This window comes from Trachypithecus francoisi, unplaced genomic scaffold (genome assembly GCF_009764315.1).
Source record: "Trachypithecus francoisi isolate TF-2019V2 unplaced genomic scaffold, Tfra_2.0 Lachesis_group15, whole genome shotgun sequence".
NCBI lineage: Eukaryota > Metazoa > Chordata > Mammalia > Primates > Cercopithecidae > Trachypithecus > Trachypithecus francoisi.
This window is the reverse complement of record NW_022681460.1, coordinates 80,691,367-80,713,634: the sequence shown is the minus strand read 5'-3', so window position 1 is coordinate 80,713,634 and position 22,268 is coordinate 80,691,367. Positions and strand designations below refer to the sequence as shown.

The 22,268-nt window shown below is 39.7% G+C and overlaps 1 protein-coding gene across 1 annotated transcript in view; it reads left to right on the top strand.

The window, feature by feature from the left end:
* The window catches only part of PDE7B (phosphodiesterase 7B), a 360,697-nt gene that overhangs the window by 321,608 nt on the left and 16,821 nt on the right, over positions 1-22,268 (top strand). The window contains exon 9 of the mRNA XM_033235376.1: positions 17,744-17,835. Coding sequence (XP_033091267.1) covers positions 17,744-17,835 — 92 coding nt within the window. The remainder of the gene's footprint in view (positions 1-17,743; positions 17,836-22,268) is intronic.

Here is a 22,268-nt window from a genome sequence, read left to right as displayed (position 1 = left end):
CCAATGATGTTTCAGAGAGTAACTACTGCTATTGACTGATTTGTACATAAAAACCAAGGTCATAAAACTACACTTTCACATGTAATATACGAAGAACATGTAGCAAGTTCTCATTTAGAGAGGAATTCAGAAAGAAATATGCTAAATATTAAAGAAAGACATAAAAACAAGAAAATAAGTGTAGAATTTCATTAGTAAGCGAAGAATTACATGCTCACTGATGATTAACAAAAATTGATTCTCAGAAATACCCCAATCTATCTGATTCAGATACTAAAGATTTTCTTGGAAAAATTGATTTTTTTCTCAAACTTTTGAAGTGAAGATAGTTTTTAATAATTTTTTTTTTTTTGAGATGGAGTCTTGCTCTGTCACCCAGGCTGGAGTACAGTGGCTCGGTCTCAGCTCACTGCAACTTCTGCCTCCTGGGTTCAAGCGATTCTCCTGCCTCAGCCTCCTGAGTAGCTGGGATTACAGGTGCCCACCACCATGCCTGGCTAATTTTTGTGTTTTTAGTAGAGACGGGCTTTCGCCATGTTGGCCAGGCTGGTCTCTAACTCCTGACCTCAGGTGATCCACCTGCCTTGGCCTCCCCAGGTGGTAGGATTACAAGCATGAGCCACCACGCCTGGCCTATTTTCATCTTTTTATTAAAAATGAACATTCTAATACAACCAAGTTCTACAGGCCTTTTCAATGCAACATATAGTCACATATTTTTAATCAGCAATATAAACTTACTGCATATATTGCAATATATGGCTGATTATCCAAGTCCTAGAAGTTCAAAAGATGAATGAAACACAATCTCTGCCCTCAAACATTTGTTCAAACTCAGATGCTCAAAATGAGCAAAATCCAAGCAAACTTAATCCCAGTTTGAAAGAGGCTTGAGGGATTAGTTCATGTTGATACAATTGTTTTATTAAAATCTTTTTTAAAGAGTAAATACTTGTGCTGTTCTTTGTATTCAAAGACGTTACTAGAATAAAGTGAGCTACTGGTTTGGTTCCCCCCACCTCCCTCCAGCAGTAAATTTATTCTCTAATTCTCTGGCCTTGTCCCTGTAAGGAAAGAGAAGAGAGAAGGATCCACGTATATGTCTTTGTGTGTGTGTGTTTCTGTGTGTGTGTTTTCAGAAACAGGGTCTTGCTTTCTCACCCAGGCTGGAGTGCAGTAGTGCGATCACAGCTCACTGCAGCCTGGAATTCCTGGGCTCAAGCAATCCCTCCACCTCAGCTTCCCTAGTAGCTGGGACTACAGACACCTGCCGCCACACCTAATTCTGTTTTTTGTAGGGACAGGGTCTCACTATGTTGCCCAGGCTAGTTTCGAACTCCTGGCCTCAAGTGATCATCCCACCTCAGCCTACCAAAACATTAGGATTACTGTCATGAGCCACCTGGGACTACAGGCCTGAGTTACCATGCCCAACCAAGAAGGATCTCTTTGATTATGACTAGGGAGAAATTGAGGTATAGGTCTAGGGACCACATTCAGGACACTATCTATATCAGTTACTGTTCAACTGGTCTTAGGATCTCTTGGAGGCTGTAGATCCATGTCTTTTAAGATTTCAGGACAAAGTTCAAGGCAAGGCAGTATCACATAGCACCATACAGATACCTTCAGTGTTCTACAGCTGGCTAGAATACAAGCTGAAACTTTTCTTAGCCAAATTGGTACTTGTAAATATTGAAAGTAAAAATTGTTTAAAAGGACTTGAAAATAATAGGAAATTTCAATTTTGTCAAAAACTTATGATCCCTTATTTTTGGCTATATACCATCACTATTAACTATACTAAGGAACATCAAAAAGATGAAAAAAATTTCTTTCAAAAAGTTCAGTTCAACAAACTATTGAACTAACCTTTATTCAACACTTACTATGACCCAAACACTGTGCCAAATGCCTTTGATGTCATATATTATTAATCTTCACAATAGCCCAGTGGCTATTGATACTTGGGAAATGTAAGTGTTTTTCCTGAAAATAAACAGATAATAGTAGAACTGGAATTAGAACTCAACCTTTTGGTTTCCAGAGCCAAAGTGCCTAAGAACTATGCATACTGCCTCTGAAATTCATACTGATCACCTACCGTGTGCAAGAAACTAACAGCTCTCCTACAATCCTCCTATTGTAGTGAGGCAGACAAGAGGGTTCTAGAAAAGTGATCAAGGCCAGGCGCAGTGGCTCACGCCTGTTATCCCAGCACTTTGGGAGGCTGAGGCAGGGGGATCACTTGAGGTCAGTAGTTGGACAGCCTGGCCGACACGGTGAAACCCCATCTCTACTAAAAATACAAAAATTAGCTGGGCGTGGTGGCACATGCTTTTAATCTCAGCTACTTGGGAGACTGAGGCAGGAGAATCACTTGAACCTGGGAGGTGGAGGTTGAAGTGAGCCAATATGGCACCACTGCACTCCAGCCTGGGCAACAGAGGGAGACCCCGTCTCGAAAAAAAAAAAAAAATAAGAGAAAAGAAAAGTGATCTAAAGTGTGAGAGGCTTGATAGATACTTTAAAGTATTTAGCTACAAATGAATGTGATGGGAAGACAGACAGGGGAAAGAGAAACTGATTCTGTAGATAGTTTCAGGGGGAAAATAAAGAGCATAGAAAAAGAATGCTATAAATTGGGCTTTAGAAAGTTTGAGTAGACCAGGTGCAGTGGCTCACGCCTGTAATCCCAGCACATTGGGAGGCCAAGGCGGGCGGATCACAAGGTCAGGAGATTGAGACCATCCTGGCTAACACGGTGAAACCCGGTCTCTACTAAAAATACAAAACATTAGCCAGGCGTGGTGGCGGCCTCCTGTAGTCCCAGCTACTTGGGAGGCTGAGGCAGGAGAATGGTGTGAACCCAGGAGGCAGAGCTTGCAGTGAGCCGAGATCGTGCCACTGCACTCCAGCCTGGGCAACAGAGCGAGACTCCATCTCAAAAACAAAAAAAGTGTAACATTTTTAATAGCTGAGATGAAAATAGGGCATTGGAGGCAGGACGAGCTGATGTACTTTTAGGATTAAATTCCACAACTCCAGAATAACTGAAAATGGAATGTCTGGTGGCCTTTAGCTGAGTATGGTCCTGCCATCTACAGCCCCGTCTCTGATCAGTGTCTTGTGCATATCATGATTCCGTGCCCATGCTCTCTTTTGTAGTAACTTCAGATTAGTTGGACAGGACATGACCTGGATCAAGAAATCTTTACTCCGCATTATGTTATAGATGAGGAACTGGCACAAATCTTCAAGTTTTCAATATCAAAGGGAAAAAATAACGTTACATAATATGTAAGCTGAGCAAAACCATTAACAACACGTGGTATTTTAAAATCTTTGGAAATGTAGCCTTTTAGCCTCTCAAGGGCCTGTTTGCTGAGATACAAATGGGCTTTCAGGGAGCTATTTGCAAATTTTCACAGGATGTCTGTATGAACATTTGTCTATAACTTACTCTCATCAAATTTTAAAATGAGTTGCAGATTCTGAAAATGTTAAGAACCATGGTAATGAATGAAAAATATATATGTACATATATACACAAAAATTATGCATGCACACATGCACATTTGGTCAACAAGAATACTGTAGAGAGGATGTGCCAGGAATTATGTGGCTTGGGGAACACCCTGTGCGTGACTTTGCTACAATCCAGACTTATTATAAATGAGATAAAATGGAAGAGGGCTTCCTCTCCCTCCTTCTGTTGGCTGTGCTCTTTTAGTTCTAATAAATAAGAAGATCATTGCATAACATCCAGCCTGTTATTCTGCCCTGAGATAAAGAGAGAGAAGGGCAGCTGGAGTGAAGGCCAGGTCAGAGGGCTCCCTCCCATGGTCTGTTCTCTGGGCCGGACTCACTCACTGAACTGCCAACCAAGTTCAACTTGAAGGCACTGAAGGCACTTCCACTTGGCACCTCTCTCATCAGACTGGAAGCAGTCCAGGTGTCCAGGATGGACTGGGAGGAAAAACAGCATGTGAGAAATAGAATCAAGAATTTACTTTCTGTTCCTTCACCGTCCAACCCACATACAATTTTAATGGTGGCCTCAGCAACTGTGCAAAGTAAGCATTAAGTCACATACAACATTGGTGATTATGAATTGTAAAGGAATAACTTTCAGTTCAATTTTAAATTTAACTCCTTTCGATAGAGTCCAAAAACATGGACTCTATCATTTACTCAGGACAGAGCATCCTTAAAATAATGACTTAAAAAATTGTCCCATAAACATTTTATTTATTGCATTCTATAATGTCTTGCAGAAGTTTATAATCAGTTTTCTCAGTCATTTATCACAAGCACTTAGAGGGAGGTCAGCATTTTGAACCACTTTTTATTCTTAATGAGTCTGAATCACAGACATGAAGTTGACCTAGCCAGGAGAATATTCCTTCCACGTGGTCCTATGACCCCCCTCATCAAACAAACCTCTGCAAAGATTAACATAAGCTCACAATTTCTACAGTATGAGAGGTGTTTTTGGAAAGTAGTGTTAAAATTATAAAAGGAGCCTCAAATTTGACTTTCTGTTCCATAAAGTTTCTGCCATCCCCAAGGCTTCTCTGCAGATAGCAATTGGTATCCCCGCTCCCTGCTCTCAGCTCAGTGTCTTGGACAGATGAAGAACAAACAAGAGAAAGACATCTTCAAACAGTCATTAAACAAGGCAGTGCTATCGTTTCTTCAAGGGCCAAGGTCTTGTTTAGGGCTCAACCAGCTTCTATTCCACTGAGACCTCCTAGGCTGGGGCTCTCATAGCGTTACCAAGGAGACCACTTGGCTTGTTAGGGAAGAACTCAGCAGCCTCCATTATCTCCTAAAGTCTTTCACCTTGTTTCATGAGCAATTAAAAATGAAAATACAGACAATGTTCCTGATGTTTTCCTTTCTGTATCCTCTGGATTTAAATTGTGCAATTAACTCTAGTTCCTGTTGTACCCCAGATTCAGTTTATCATCATCATTTGAAGTATTTTAATCAAAGAAAGTGTCCAAGAAATAGAGGAAAAAGCAGTTTAAATCTGCCTTGTATGATAGCAACTCTGCTCGGCCAGATTCTGTTTGCCAAATACCGTCTTGACTTCATTTGAAAACTGTGTTGGTGGTGTATTAAAGGCCAGGTACGATACTAGCAAACAAAGGGATTGTTTTGTTTTTAGGGTGAAAAATACTTGCTAATTCAGGCACAAAGGGAAATGAAGGTTTTGCCTTAGAAGTTTGAAGGGTTTTTTTTCTTTCAAATTAAAGTTCGAATAGGTTTTGTTGTCACAAAGTTAGATGTTTACTCCTTCAACTTTTAAGATGAAGATTACTCTTAAAACTGCAAGTAGGAAGAGTTTGAGCCACTAGAACACATTGTCATCAGGATAATGTGAAATTACTGAACTGATACTTCTTAAAAGTAGACAGACGTGATACCTGATGTGGTATTCTAGAACTGGTTAGGGTTTCAAAGGATAGTAAATTGTATCCTCTCACCACAGGTTTAAATCTCCATGACCATTTCGGATGCTTTTCTTCTTTTTCTCAGTCTGCTTTTGGTTGATATGAGTCATTGAGCCTCTGTGAAAGATGAGTCTGTAGGAGTAGAGCTGCTTCTTGCTAGGGAGGATACAGCATTCTTATCTCTGGCAATTCACTAAGAAACCCCAGTGTATGCAAGTCTGCTCGCCACCCCTCGGTTCAGGGCACCAGCATCATCCTCTCATCCACCTACTCTCAGCCTTGCCTGCTTTAGCCATTTTTCCACTATGAAGACAGAAGGAGTTTCCTGAAACTCAAATCTGACCACATCAATTCCTGTTTAAAACCCTACCATGCCCCAGGACTGAGTCCAAATGACTTAACACAATTTACCATCCCCGTTCTGATCTGACCCCTGCCATTCCTTCCAGCCTCACTTCCCACCATTCCCCTCCCAGGCTTCTGTGCATCGAGGCTGAACTTCCAGTTTCCCAAACATATCACTCAATCCTTTGTCCATTCAGCAGATATATATGGAGTGCTGAATACATGCTAGGTGCAAGAGTATAGAAGATGAACAAAACAAATAAAAAAGTCTGCTTTATTCTTTTTTTTTTTTTTTTTTTTTTTTTTTTTTTTTTTTTTTTTGAGACGGAGTCTCGCTCTGCCGCCCAGGCTGGAGTGCAGTGGCCGGATCTCAGCTCACTGCAAGCTCCGCCTCCCGGGTTCACGCCATTCTCCTGCCTCAGCCTCCTGAGTAGCTGGGACTACAGGCGCCCGCCACGTCGCCCGGCTAGTTTTTTGTATTTTTAGTAGAGACGGGGTTTCACCATGTTAGCCAGGATGGTCTCGATCTCCTGACCTCGTGATCCGCCCGTCTCGGCCTCCCAAAGTGCTGGGATTACAGGCTTGAGCCACCGCGCCCGGCCAAGTCTGCTTTATTCTAAGGGAAAGAGAAAGTAAGTAAAATATGTTTTCTATTAGAAAGTGATAATTCCTAGATAAAAACAAAACAAGATAAAGATATAAAGTATTCCTCTTGCTTACAGATCTTCACACCCATGCTCTTCCTTCTATTTGAATAAAATGTAGTATTCCATGGTGTAATTTACTCAAATACAATATACAATAGAGTATATTGTCTGTACTCTCTGATTCCTCTCTAACTTGCTCATCCTCTTGATCTCAATTTGGACATATTTCCCTCCTGAAAGCCTTCTTTTTCTCTAAAATTCCATCTTAAAGCCCCTCCTATGTGATTTTCCAGTACTCTCTTCCTTCCCTTGTAACAGTATGTATCACTCCAATCGCTGTTGCCTGATTAGATGTCCACTTCCCAGACAGACAGTACATTTCTGGTCACCTAACTCATTCACTGTGATATCCTCAATGCCCAGAACAGTTCTGATGTCCAGGGAATATTTAATAGCTTCTCTTGCTTATTATTGCAGTCTTACTAAGAATACACAGAGAGTATACCATGCAGAAGGAGTAGCAATGATTAAAAATTCTTGGAATGATCTTCTCATTGCATCTTGGAATTGACAAATGCAAGCTGATACATGTTATTTCTTGAGTCATTTACCTAATCCTGTTGTATGTGAATGAGTAGTGGGAGGGAACCAATTGCTGTAATAATTTTAAAATTTCTTTGGATTTTACCTAAGTCTAAGGCTTTCACTACAGAAGATCCTAAATCTGGCTTCCATCAGATATTGACCAAAAATTCAAATAGGGCTCTTTCTTTTAACAGTTCTTTTAACTTTTGCAGCTACTGAACTTTGGGGTATCAGTTACTCAGCACCCATTCAACAAATATTTACCTATTTAAGTGGCACTGTGCCACATACCATGGCATAGAGATGAATACGATATGCTCCCTGCCCTCAATAGCAGTCACATATGGCCACAGTTTTCACACAGGGTATGTGTGCCCTTGGGGATATGTGAAGACTTTCCAAGGGGCACACAGGCATAAACAGTGTTAACAGAATCCATTTTTAGGTCCTTAAACTGACCTACCTGGAATGTGCTTGCAGGGCAGTGAAGCCAGTTCCACTTTTCCACTTACCTTTCACAGTTACCCTATTTCCACTTTCCAAAAGACAGACAGATGTCTGACTCATTCTAAGTTATATTTTATACTGATGTGGGTATAAAAATACCAAAGGAACTGTATTAGTCCATACTCATGCTGCTATAAGGACACACCTGAGACCGGGTAATTTATCAAGGAAAGAGGTTTAATTGACCCACAGTTCCTCAGGGCTAGGGAAGCCTCAGGAAACTTACAATCATAGCAGAAGGGGAAGCAAACACGTCCTTCTTTACGTGGTGGCAGGAAGGAGAAGTGCGAGCAAAAGGGGAAAAAAAACCCTTATAAAACCATTAGATGTAATGAGAACTCATGCACTATCACGAGAACAGCATGGGGGACCACCCCCATGATTCAATTACCTCCCACCAGGTCTCTCCCATCACATGTAAGGATTATGGGAACTACAATTCAAGATGAGATTTGGATAGGAACACAGCCAAACCATATCATTCTGCCCCTGGCCCCTCCCAAATCTCATGTCCTTGCATTTCAAAACATAGTCATGCCTTTCCAACATTCCCCACAGTTTTAACTCATTTCAGCATTAACCCAAAAGTTCAAGTCCATAGTCTCACCTGAGACAAAGCAAGTCCCTTTTACCTAGGAGCCTATAAAATCAAAGCAAGTTAGTTACTTTCTAGATACAATGGGGTCACAGGCATTGGGTAATTACACCCATTCCAAATGGGAGAAGTTTGCCAAAACAAAAGGGCTACAGGCCCCATGCAAGTCCACCATCCAATAGGGCAGTCATTAAACCTTAAAGTTCCAAAATGATCTCCTTTGACTCCATGTCTCACATCTAGGTCACACTGATGCAACAGGTGGGCTCCCATGCCTTGGACAGCTCCATTCCTGTGGCCTTACAGGGTACAACCTCCTTCCCAGCTGCTTTCACGGGATGGCATTGAGTGTCTATGGCTTTTCCAGGCACACAGGTGCAAGCTATAGGTGGATCTACCATTCTGGGGTCTGGAAGACAGTGGCCCTCTTCTCACAGCTCCACAAGGCAGTGCCCCAGTGGGGACTGTTGAGGGGGGGGGGGGCTCCAATCCTACATTTCTCTTCTGCACTGCCCTAGCAGAGATTTTCCATGACGGTTCTGCCCCTACAGAAACTTATGCCTGGACATACAGGCATTTCCGTACATCCTCTGAAATCTAGGTGGAGGTTCCCAAACCTCAATTCTTGATTTCTGTGCACCCACAAGCTCAACACCATGTGGAAGCCACTAAGGCTTGGGGTTGCACCTTCTGAAGCAATGGCCTGAGCTACACCTTGGCTCCTTTTAGCCACGTCTGGAGCTGAAGCAGCTGGGATGCAGGGCACCATGTCCCAAGGCTGCAGAGAGCAGGGGAACCCTGGACCCTGGCCCAGGAAACCACTTTTACCTCCCAGGCCTCCAGGCCTGTGATGGTTCAGGCTGCCATGGAGGTCTCTGATATGCCTTGGAGACATTTTCCCCATTGTCTTGGTGATTAACATTTGACTCATGACTTAAGCAAATTTCTGCAGCTGGCTTGAATCTCTCCCCAGAAAATGGGTTTTTCTATTGCATCATCAGCCTACACATTTTCCAAACTGTTATGCTCTGCTTCCCTTTGAATGCTTTGCCACTTAGAAATTTCTTCTGTCAGATACTCTAAATCATCTCTCTCAAGTTCAAAGTTCCACAGATCTCTAGAGCAGGGGCAAAATGCCACCAGTCTCTTTGCTAAAGCATAGCAAGAGTCACTTTTATTCCAGTTCCCAACAAGTTCTTCATGTTCATCTGAGACCATCTCAGCCTAGACTTTATTGTCCATATCACTATCAGCATTTTGGGCAAAGCCATGCAACAAGTCTCTAGGAAGTTCCAAACTTTCCCACATTTTTCTGTCTTCTTCTGAGCCCTCCAAACTGTTCCAACGTATGCCTGTTACCCGGTTCCAAACTTACTTCCACATTTTCAGGTATCTTTATAACAGCACCCGACTCTCAGTACCATATTAGTCCATTCTCATGCTGCTATAAAGACATATCCAAGATTGGGTAATTTATAAAGGAAATAGGTTTAATTGTCTCACAGTTCCACAGCGCTGGGGAGGCCTCAGGAAGCTTACAATCAGAGTAGAAGGGGAGGCAAACACATCCTTCTTCACATGGTGGCAGGAAGGAGAAGTGCCGAGCAAAGGGGAAAAAGCCCCTTATAAAGCCATCAGATCTCATGGGAACTCTCTCACTGTCATGAGAACAGGTTGGGGGACCACCACTACGATTCAGTTACCTCTCACCGGGTCCCTCCCATCACATATAGGGATTATGGGAACTACAAGATGAGATTTGAATGGGGACACAGCCAAGCCATATCAAGAGCAATTAAAAATATTAAAGGAAGTCTCCTGTAACTGAGGTACGATAACTCCCCCATTCATCTCATAAACAGACATACGGCCAATAAATTATTATTCTTGAGCATAATCATTTCCAAATTTGCAATAAACATGTGTTTTGACCAATGAGTTACTGATAAGAGTTACACTATAAACTCAAGCTGGAAAAATATTTAGTACTTAAAGCCTGATGTTAGGAAATTTTTTTAAATCAAATTTCAATTTATAGAATTTTGTTGCAGAGAAATAATAGGATGACAATAAAAGATTTTCACATATAAAATTATATTACATTAAAATAAAAATCTATGGAGAAATAGAATGAAAATATAAGCTCTAGAGGGAAAAGAATTTATTTAATAGTTCTGACTTAAATAATAAGTTAAATTATTCATGTGGGTGTTTTTCAATGGGTGCTGAATGGGCATTAAATGCCATTATTATTAGGTTCCCTTAGACACATTTAATACCCAAAAGAGTGGTATAGTAATTTTATATTAAAATACCAACATTCACTAATATACTTGACATTACATCTTTTGTAACCACTTATTATTTTTGAACGTTATCAGCTCTGAAAAGTGTGAGGGAAGTATAGTTTTTCAAAATTCACTGAATGAGCAGACCACTGATATGTGGGAACAAGGCCAGTGAACAAAGTTGTTACAAGGTGTTATAGACACTAGGATAGAAGTTTCCTGTGGGTATAGGAGGTCTGGAAGATGAAGCTGTCAGTTCTGTTGAGAGAACCAAGAAAGGCTTTCCAAGCAGATCAATGATTTGTCTCAGAAATAAGTAGATAAGGTCATGTGTGTGTGCGCATGTGCGTTCCCAACTTTATTAAGGCGATTTCTCTCACTCTTTTTTGGAGTTATGTAATCCTTTATTATCATTTCCTATGCCCAAACCAAGCCTTACTATAAATCAAGACATTGAAAAGGCCCTCTCATTAGCTCTTTCAGGATGACATGGAAGACAAATTAACTTTAAATGAACTTGGTGTATTTGTGATTTAAACAAGAGAGAAGTTTATTCCTAACTTTCATAAAAGTTTGGCAGTTGAAAGTCCAAGGAAGGCACAATAGCTCCACAAAATCATTACAGACCCAGGATCCTTTTAGTTCTACAATCTGTCATCTCTTGAGTAGGGCACTTGTCCTCCTCGCCCAAGGTAGCTGCTGGAGGTCAAACCATTCTTGCTGCATTCCAGTGAGAAGATAGAATGGGGAAAAGCAAAAGCAGCCTCTCTCAGATGAGTCCACCTTTGCTTTAAACAACCTTCCTGGAAATCCCACACAACACTTCTGCTAACATTTAATGGATCGGAACTTCACCAAATGATCCCACCTAGTTGTAAAGGAGGCTGAGAAATGCTGTCTTTATTCTGAATAGCCATAAGCCCATTTAAAAACTGAGGTTCTATGAGTAAGGAAGAAAGGAAATCGGATAAACGGGATGAACAAACAGGAGTCTCTGGCATACCTGACGCTTAATCTTAAACCTAAGGCCATCAAAATGATGACTTGGTGTGATCCTTCCCTTTATGTAACATTCTTCCTCTAACCCACCAGTTACTAGAGCACTTACATGACCGTTGTGTTTTCCTTTTGTTGTTGTTACTGCTTTGGTTATTTGATATCCCCACTGTGCTGCCATGTGTCTAATGGCACCTCGAACTCCACATGTCCCACACTGAACTCTACACCTGCTCCACTGCAGCTTTCCCAGTTAATGGGCACTCCATCCTTCTGTGCTCATACCAGAAACACTGGAATCATCCTGCAGACCCGGAAATCAACCACCTCTCACCACCTCTGCTGCTACCTCCCCCATCCACATCTCCATCACCTCTTACCTGGATGAGTGCTATTGCCCCAAATAGCCTTCCACTTGTGTATTAGTCCCTTCTCACATTGCAATAAAGAAATACCTGTGACTGGGTAACTTATAAAGAGGTTTAATTGGCTTATTGTTCCACAGGATGTACAGGAAGCATGATGCTGGCATCTGCTTGGCTTCTGGGGAGACCTTAGGAAATTTACAGTCATGGCAGATGGCAAAGGGAGTAGGCACTTCACACAGCTAGAGTAGAAGCAAGAGAGTGAGTGACAAGTTGCTACACACTTTTAAACAAGCAGATCTCATAATAATTCACTCACTATCACAAGAACAACATCAAACGGGTGGTGCCAAATCATTCAGGAGAAACCACACTCATAATCCAATCCCCTCCCACCAGGCCCCACCTCCACTACTGGGGATTACAACTGAACATGAGATTTGGCTGGGGACACAGATACAAACCATTCCAACTTGTTTCTTCCCTTACCCCTACCAAAGTCTATTGTCAACATACACCAAAAGTGGCCTTATTTAAATGTAAGTCATATAATTTTACTCCTCCCAAACCCTTGCAGTGGCTTCTTATTTCTCTCAGAGTAAAATCCAAAATGTTTGTAACTGCCAGAAGGCTGTGCCTGGTCTGGTGTTCCATGACCTCGCTGATTTCACGTCTTCATACTTCCCCTTACTGTGCATTGACCTCACAGCTGTTAGCTCCTCCCTTGAGGCCCTTGCTCCAGCTGTTCTCTCTAGAATGCTCTTCCCCCAGACAGGAATGACTAACTCCCTCCTGCCTTCAAGCTTTTGCTCAAATCTCACCTCTCCCCATGACTACCTTACCAGCCCCCACTATATCTGAAAGTGGGGACTCTCAGATGCCCACTATTCTGCTCTTCTCTCCATGCATTTATTATCTTCTAACATGCTATCCAACTCTTTCCAGCATGAAAGTATTTATTATGTTTATTGTTTATTGCCTGTCTCTCCCCATCTGATATGGTTTGGCTGTGTCCCCAGCCAAATCTCATCTTAAATTCTGTGGGAATTGTGGGAGGTACCTGGTGGGAGGTAATTGAATCATGGGGGCAGGTCTTTCCCATGACCTCCTCATGATAAGTCTCACAAGATCTGATGGTTCCATAAAGGGGAGTTTTCACAAGCTCTCTCTCTTCACCAGCTGCCATCCATGTAAGATGTGACTTGCTCCTCCTTGCCTTCCACCATGATTGTAAGGCTTCCCCAGCCAGGTGGAACTGTAAGTCCATTAAAACTCTTTCTTGGTAAATTGCCCAGTCTCAGGTATGTCTTTATCAGCAGTGTGAAAAAGGACTAATACACCATCTCTGCCACCACTAGTTCCTTGTCTGTTTTGTTCCCTGATGTATTCCAAGCATATATCACAGTGCCTAGAACATAGTAAGTGCTATGTTCATTTGTTGAATGAAATCAAGTAATTTGTTCTCTTAGCAAATTTATAGAAACTCTGTGTGAGGCATAGGTTTGAGTGGGTACAAAAGGAACAAGGTCGGCTGCCTACTCATACCTAGCTTATAATGTAGTAAAAGAAAAGGAAGTGCATGAAGAACTCTAATACACATCAATGGGACTGAATTTAATAGGAGTCAGGACTTCTGGAATGCCAGAGAAAAATTCAAAAAGAGTATAAGACTCAGGAGATAAAGCATTTGCCTTTGCCTGGAATGATTGCAGACGGCCTTGTGGATGAAGTATTTGAAGTGAAATTTGAAAGACAGGGGCTGGTTTGATAAGTGAACACAGAGAAAGAGGTGTTTGCAGATAATAAACCACCTTGGCGGGCATTAGGGTAGCAAAAGGAAAAGACACTATCATATATTAATAATTTAATATTTATATTCGTAAGTTATAGTCTTACTAACATGATATCATTTATTTGGACTATAAGAGCTTTGTTGGAAAGGAGAGGTAAAGGTATTAAGTTATCGTAAACATTTAGGAACAAAATGATAGTTGGGACAATCTCATAAAGCATTGAATGTCAAGCTAAGGAATTCGACTTAACTTGTCTTACGTGGATCCATTGTGGGCTTTGGAACAGGGCACTGGGGGAGGTGGATAGCATGATCATACGAAAGGCCAGAGAGCTCCTTGAGAGCACAAATTCTGTCTTATTTATCCTTGGATCCCCAATGCATACCACAGAACCTGGCACATTAATGGGTGATTGATAAATATTTGTGTTTCAACCAGTAATTAGGGAGAATGTAGAACATTTTGTCAAATAAACAGGTCACAATCTGGCAGCTGTGAGGAGGATGGCTTGAAGAAAAACAATGAAGGAGGACGGTAAAACTGAAATAGGGTGGCTTCAATGAAAGGAATGACTAGGTACAAGTGACACTACGTAGGAAAAACCAAAAGGATTCAGACACTGATTGGAGATGAGGTTTGAGAGTGAACAATGAGTTCTCCCCCAAAACGACCTAAATCTACTCAATCATAACATATTCAAACCACAAGATTTTTAGCAATAGAACCAGATTCAGAGGTAAATGCAAGAATTCCAATGTGGGTTTAGAAACTAATATCTAATTAGAACAATCAACTTTTGGTTTTTTTTGTTTTGTTTTGTTTTTTTGAGCAGCAACTATAGGTAATTTTGGCAAATTCGGTATAATTCCAGGTATTTATCAGCTTGTCAATTTCAGGCTTCTGATGCTTGGATGTGGTAGCACAGAGAAAATTCTTGGGAGGCAGCAGGGGTGGTATGCAGAGCTTAGGTTTGAGTCTGCAGGCATGGCTGATGCCTTCCTCAGCTACTCATTAGCTGTGTGGCCTCCCTAAGAAACCTGAGTTTTTTATGACCTATGAATTTATGATCAAAATAGTGAAGAGGTATGTGAGGTTTAGATGAGGGCATGAAAAGTGCCTGGCACAGAGTTGGTGATTGATAAATGTTAGTCTCTCCTCTCCATGCTGCTCTTTTCTTACTCTCTGGAAACCACCATAGTGCCCCTATTTCCACCGCAGTTCTGGCCAAAACATGCTTTCATGCGTAATGACTCTTCCACAAAGGCTGTGTTTGCAATCATCTACTCTATTGTCTTTTAATCCATACCAGCTTCCAAGCTAACCCAATTTTCTTGCATTTCCCTGGTGCTCATCTGCAAATATGGTTTCACCAGCAAATTTCCCAAGTATCCTTTTATTCTGTCTTCAGGAAGATTATTAATGAAGATGTTAAGTCAGGCTGGCATACATCACCATGCTTAAGGCCATCTTCCGGACATTTTTGTTCCACTACAAGGGGATATGGTGTCATTTATCATCAGGTCTTGTTACAGCTTTCTGGCCCTTGAAAAACTAACAGGAGGGCACTCATATTCACATCTACTTGAATTAGTCTTGCAAATGAACTCATGAGCGACTGAATTAAATGTCATCGCAGAATTGAACATCTGTTACATCACACTAATCTATCACTCTCTTCTCTCCTAGATCTTTACAATCAAAACAAGCTAGTCTAGCATGTGATTTCCAATCAACCGTCTCTTTTGTTGTGTGCCCAAAAGGAAATAATAGACCAGTTGATAAAAGTAACAAAATTTCATTACTGCTGCAAACATGGTCAAGTGATAAAGAAAGAATAATGACTCGTTGGCAATTAGTGAAATGAATAGCAATAGGACAGACTCTACAGAAGATGGGTATGAGACTCAGCCTCGTGAAACTTACCTCATAACAAAGTCTTGGAGACAAAGGAGTGTGTGGTTTTAGAATCAAGAACAGTTGCAGCTTTCCTGACTTGTGTTTTCCTCATGGAGCATTGGTTGATTGTGTCACTAACAGAGATTCTCTTTCCTCATTTGCTGAAAAAGTTGAACATGATATGGGTGGCTCAGATACAGTAGGGGCATGATATAATGGGATGGTTTTTAGCTTCACTTCTGACTCCATTTCATCACCGTATTATTTTCCTTGCTTCTTTTCCCTTACTTTGTAATTGTGGTAAAATACATGTAATATAAAATTTACCATCTTAGGCCAGGCACAGTGGCTCCGCCTGTAATCCCAGCACTTTCGGAGGCCGAGGTGGGCAGATCACGAGGTCAGGAGATCGAGACCATCCTGGCTAACACAGCAAACCCCATCTCTACTAAAAAATACAAAACAAAATTAGCCAGGCATGGTGGCAGGCGCCTGTAGTACCAGCTACTCAGGAGGCTGACATAGGAGAATGGCGTGAACCCAGGAGGCAGAGCTTGCAGTGAGCCGAGATCGCGCCACTGCACTCCAGCCCTGGCAACAGAGCGAGACTCTGTCTCAAAAAAAAAAAAAAATTACCATCTTAACCATTTTGAAGTGTGCAATTCAGTGGTATTAAGTACATTCATAATGTGCAATCATCACCACCACCCATCTCTAGAACTCTTTTCATCTTGCAAAACTAAACCCTGTGCCCATTTAAAAATAATTCCCTGTTCCTCCCTCCCCTTAGTCCTTGGCAACTACTCATTCTACTTTCTGTCTCTAAGACTGTGGCTGCTCTAGGTACCTTATATGTATGAAATTATACAGTGTCTCTCACTTTTTATTGAATGTTATTTTCTTAGTCCATTTTCTGTTGCTTATAACAGAATACCTGGAACTGAGTAATTTACAAGGAAGCAAAATTTATTTCTTACAGTTATAGAGGCTGAGAAGGTCAAGATAGAGGGAGTTGCATCTTGGTGAGAGTCTTCTTGCTAGTGGAGACTCTGTGCAGAGTCCTGAGGCGTCTCAGGGCATCACACAGAGAGGGGGCTGAGCATGCTAAAGTGTTAGCTCAAGTCTCTCTTCCTCTCTTATAAAGCTACCACTTTATCTTCCATGATAATCCATTAATCCATGAATAGATTAGTCCACAATCCAATCACCTCTGAATGGCCCCTCCTCTCAATACTGTCACATTGTGGATTAAGTTTCAGCATGTGTTTTGGAGGGGACATTCAAACCATAGCAACTATCCTCTTATGTTTTGTAAGATTATAACCACTCTTGAAACAAAATGGAGACTGAATAAACAAATAAAATATTGCCTGATGTCAAGAGGAGTTTTATTCTATATCTGTGAAGTCAGTGGTAAGGACATAGTGTTTGCCAATTAGAACAAAACACAATCGAGTGTAAGAAATATTCATCATTTAAATGGTTAATTGTTCAGATAAAAAGCATATTTAAAATAACAGGTCAAGGGAGAGATTGAATATAACACAGGTTCCCTCAAGGACAGCAATGTTAAGATAATTGAGCAAGGAAGCAATTGTAGATTCCAACTCACGGATTTAATCAGCTAAATGCCAAGGTGCTGGTCACAAAGATTACCGGCAGAGCTGCCTGCAAGATAATGGTTCTCAAACCTTAGTGTACATATGAATGTATTACCACAAGCCTATCAAATCAGAACCATAATGACTGCAACTCAGGAGTCTGAATGTGTCACCAGCTACCCTGGTGGTTTGGTCTTAGGAGGTTCTTAGTGTTAAGAAATGATGGTCAGTGCAGTAGATTAGACCAGAGACTGTGAGGTTTGCCTCCATTCAGTTTGCTAGTATAATCTTGGATTATGTTATGACTATAGTGCCATGGTATCCATCACTACCTGTTTCATTTTCTTTCATTTAGCATGGCCTGACTGAGCTATTTAAAGAGGGGCAGAGGCAGGAGTGAATGATGCTGGAAATAGATCCTTATTCAACCCTGCAGCAGAGGGTCAGCCGCGGGCCCTGCTGTTCTCCCATCATCATCATAGCCTTGAGACTAGACCTCATGGTTGTTTTATCTTGTGGGTTTTGTTTTTTTTCTTCCTGGTCTGCCTCTGTGTCATCAGGTATAAACTGGAGGGAAAATGCTGGCATCCGTGGAGCTGTATTCAGCATGAAAGATCAGTATCTGGCTTCCCTCTCGTTTATAACTCTTACTTTCTTTCTTTCTAGAATATGTCTGTCCTGGAGAATCACCACTGGCGATCTACAATTGGCATGCTTCGAGAATCAAGGCTTCTTGCTCACTTGCCAAAGGAAATGACGTAAGTGCTGCCGAGATGAAACATACTGATGTGCACACAGTAAAGATAAGCCACTTTCTCTAGGGCAGGCTTGGGACCCTTTGCGTGAATGGCAGAGGGCCAGCCGGCTGTGCTTCCTGCCTGCACTGAGCTGTCTATCAGAGGAGATTTGGTGTCAGTTACAGCAGCCCAGAAACCAAAATCTCTCTGTGTGCTTTCAAAGGGCCTTGCACAGTCAATGACCTACAGTCAGGAAGAGGGATAATAAACAGCTCTCAGTTTTCACACGCTTCAGCATCAGTGCTCGGCTTTGCCAAATTCCCGTCCTTTAGTTTAGCAAAATTGTCCTCCCATGTAGATCCAAATAATAAATATTTATCAAGAAGGAACCCAGGCATTCTCAAGCTAGAGTTCAAAAAAGTATGTTTTGTAATTGCCAGTCTTAGCGAAAATAGAAGTCAGAAATTATTTTCTAAAATGTCTTTTGCTAAGTAATTGAAATGGCCCTAGCAGTTTTTTCACCAATTAATTTACCTTATGTCTCTTGCACTTTAAACAGAAGGGGAGACACTCGTTTTCTGGTTCACTATTTGATAGCCATGGTATGTAGGCTGAGTCCCACTAAATCCGAGGCCATTGCTTCGTTTTCCTGCCGGTCCCAAGTTAGCTGCTAATACTGGCTTCCAAGGCCGCCATTAATTCTGATCTGTTTAATGAACACGTGCAGAGCCCAAGAAACTTAGGTGAAAAGAGGACATAGATTGCTGTACCCTTCTTCAAGACAGGCACATAAATTGAGGTCAAGGACCAAGTGGTGTCTCCCAACTGAACAAGCAGTATACTCTGGGTTGTGGATTGATTCCTGGCCCTCTGATTTGATCTCATGCTGTTTCCTAGCACCCAGAGGAATGTGAAATTTGCAGGAGGAATTTCAGTTCTGATAAATTGTTACTCCCTGAAACTAAATAAAACCAGCTCTCGTGCATGGAATAAAAACTTATGCCTTTTACTAAAATAATAAATTGCAAAGATTGGAAGAATTAAATGTAAAAAGAACTAAAAACTAGAGCAAGAAATCAAGTGAGAAGAAGAGAAAAGAGGAGGTAAGGGGAGAGACAGATAAAGAAAGGAGGAGAAGGAAAGGAAGAATAGTGAGAACAGGAAAGAAGAAAATGCAAGAGAAAGGGGAAAGGACTCTTGGGTGACCAGGCTTCTCCCAGTCAGTACCTGCATTCATCCTGTTACTCAACTAATATTTCTTTCCTGAAATATTCATTTCATGTCTATGGATTCCATTGAAAAATATATTTTTATGTGTCTTTGTGGAACACAGTGTTATAAATTGCTTTTGCCAGAAGAATAATTGTTATACAATAGTATATGTGAAAACTTTATAACAAAAGTCATTATCATAATCATTATTATTATTCCTTCTATCACAGGTAAATGATTTAATGTCATTTTTCTGATTTTAAAAGTTGGGCAGGTTAATTATAAAAAGTAAGGAAAAGTCAGGAAAGTGTTAGTTTGAACTATGTGAAGTTGCTCTTTTTAAGGGCCAAAAACAGGAGATTTTTAGCACTTTCATTGATTCAGCGTGATATGAAAGAGAAAACTGAAATTACTAGTAATTCTGCCATCCAGAGATAGTTCACGTTAACCTGGCTAGTTTATTTTTGTTTAGTCTTTTTTCAAAACAAACTTCTTTTAACAAAATATGGTTATTTGGGGAGCTTATTTTACAGTTTATGTCCTGAAATTTTTTATTTACTATAAAGACTTTTTTTCCAAATCATTAAACCTGCTACATAAATTAAAATTATTTTATCAGTCATATATTATTGTATACAACTACTGCCTTTCATTTGGAATTTAAATGGTTTCCAATATCCCAAACTTTGATACTCTTGTTTTCTCAGGAAGTATTTGTAGATAAAACTTGTTGGTCAGAAAGGTCTGAATTTTTAAGTTTCTTGTATATTATTCAATTGTTCTTCTAAAAGGCTGCATCTACCTGTATTCCCACTGATGGATTATAAGAAAATGTACCAATGTACCATCACCAAAACTGAGTTTTATCTTTATTATCTTTTTAAAATATTTGCAAATTTGACATTTTTGTATGAATATATATATGCACAAATACATATATAGAGAGAGAAAGTAGTTTTCATTAAATTAGTAGCATCCTTTACTTGCAACCAAGATTGAAATTTTTCATATATTTGCTGATCGTTGCTATTTCTTTAGAGAACAGATTTTTATATTTGGTCTCTTCCTATTTTCCTATCAGTGTTATACATTTGTTGGAACTCTTTGTATATTAACTACAGCAACCATTTGTTACATGTGGTAAATATTACTTGAAGTTTTTAGTTTGCCTTTTAATTTGATTCATGAAACATTTCACCTAATTAAAATTTTATTTTCCAATTATAAATTTAATAAGTATTCATATTTTCAAAGAATTCATATAATTTTGAGAAGTATAAAGAAGAAAATTTAAGAATCAACCATAATCCCATTATAGATCTTTCCAATTTATTTTCTATGACCATAGAGATCATGCTTTACATGCTTTGCATTTCATTTTTAGCATTAAAAAGATGACATTTTTCAATGTCAGTTACTATAGCTGTACATACTTCATAATTGCACAGTATGAGTGTACCATGGTTTATTTCACTAATCTCGTTATAAATTGTGATTTTTTTCCCCAAAGAATGCTTCATTATCATAAACAACAATAGAATAAGCATCTTTGTAACATATCTTTACTAATTATATCTTTACTAACATGTTAATGTTAATTTGTAGATGGACTGTTGGTCAAATTATTTATGTTCATCAAATGCTTTTTCCACTAATTCCTAAATTACCCTCCAGAAACATAGTACTAATTTGTACTCCCTAACAAAGAATGAGGGGAACCATTTTTCTGATACCATTGACAGCATTGGGTATTACAATCTTTCGATAATTCAGCAAATTACTTAGCAATTACTTTTAATCCTCACCAATAAAAATGGGAGAAATAATATCACCTAGTGGTTTTAATTTGCTTTCTGCTATACTAATATTTAATATCCCTTTATTTTTTGAGATATTTTGTATTTCTCTTGTGAATTTTCTGTTTTATATAATTGTTTTTATGTTCAGAACTGGATTAAAGATGTATATATGGCTTAAAAACAAAAATGTTCATGGTGAAACTATAAAGCTTTTAGAATATAATGTAGGGAAATTTTTCATCAGAGTTGGGAAAAATTTCTTAAAGAGGAGAAAAAACTAGCCATAAATAAAAAGATTTATAGATTAAACTACATTAATAATTAAGATTTCCTGGTGGCATTGTGGTTCATGCCTGTAATCCTAGCACTTTGGGAGGTGGAGATGGGAGGATCACTTGAGGCCAGGAGTTGGAGACCAGCCTGGTCAACATAGTGAAACTCCCATCTCTATTTATAAATTTTAAAATAAAAATTATAAAAATTAAGACTTCATCAATAGACATCATAAAGACAGCTAAAAGACAAACCACAGACACGATATTTGCAACACGTAGCTGACAAAGGACCAGTATTTAAAATATGTAAAGAATTTCAGAATCAAAAAGAAAAAGACAACTTAAGAGAACAATAGACAAAAACTAGAGTAGAAACTTCACAAAAGAAGAAGTACAAATGGCCAATAAACACATGAAAATATGTCTAGCCTCATTAGTAAACAAGAAAATTCATATTAAAACTACAGTGAGTTGCATGACATGTCCATCAAACTGGCAAAAAATGTAAAGGGTAAGAATGTAGAACAATGAGAATCTCATCTGCTACTGCTGGGAGTGCAAATTGATACCATCATTTTGGAAATAATTGACATTATCTAGTAAATTGAAGGTAAACATACCCTGTCATCCAATTATTGCATTCCTGAATATAAACCCTAGGGTGACTTCTGCACATGCAAAACTGGAGGTATATAATTATATTTACTGTGGCTTTTTTCATAGTAGCCAAACACTAGAAAAAACTCAAGTGACCATGAAAAGTGGAATGGATAATGGAATGGATTTCATTATCAATGGAATTTTACAGAGTGGTGTACACTATAACAAAAGAGGATAAACTATAGCCTATACATCAATGTGAAGGAATTTCAAAAACATAATGTTTAGCTAAAGAAGTCAGTCATTGATACATACCATATAACTTAAAGTTCAAAAGCAGTTAAATTGTGTGGTTTAGAGATGCACTCACAGGTGGTAAAATCCTAAGTAGCAAGAAAATTATTAAAACAAAGAACAAGAAAGTGGTTACTTCCGGGCTTGAAAGGAAAGGGGATGTGATGAAACAGGCAATGTGACCTCTGGGGTACTGGCAGGTAGTGTTCTTGACCTGAGTGGTGATTACAAGGTGTTCATTTTCTATTTATTCATTAAACTATATATGTATTCC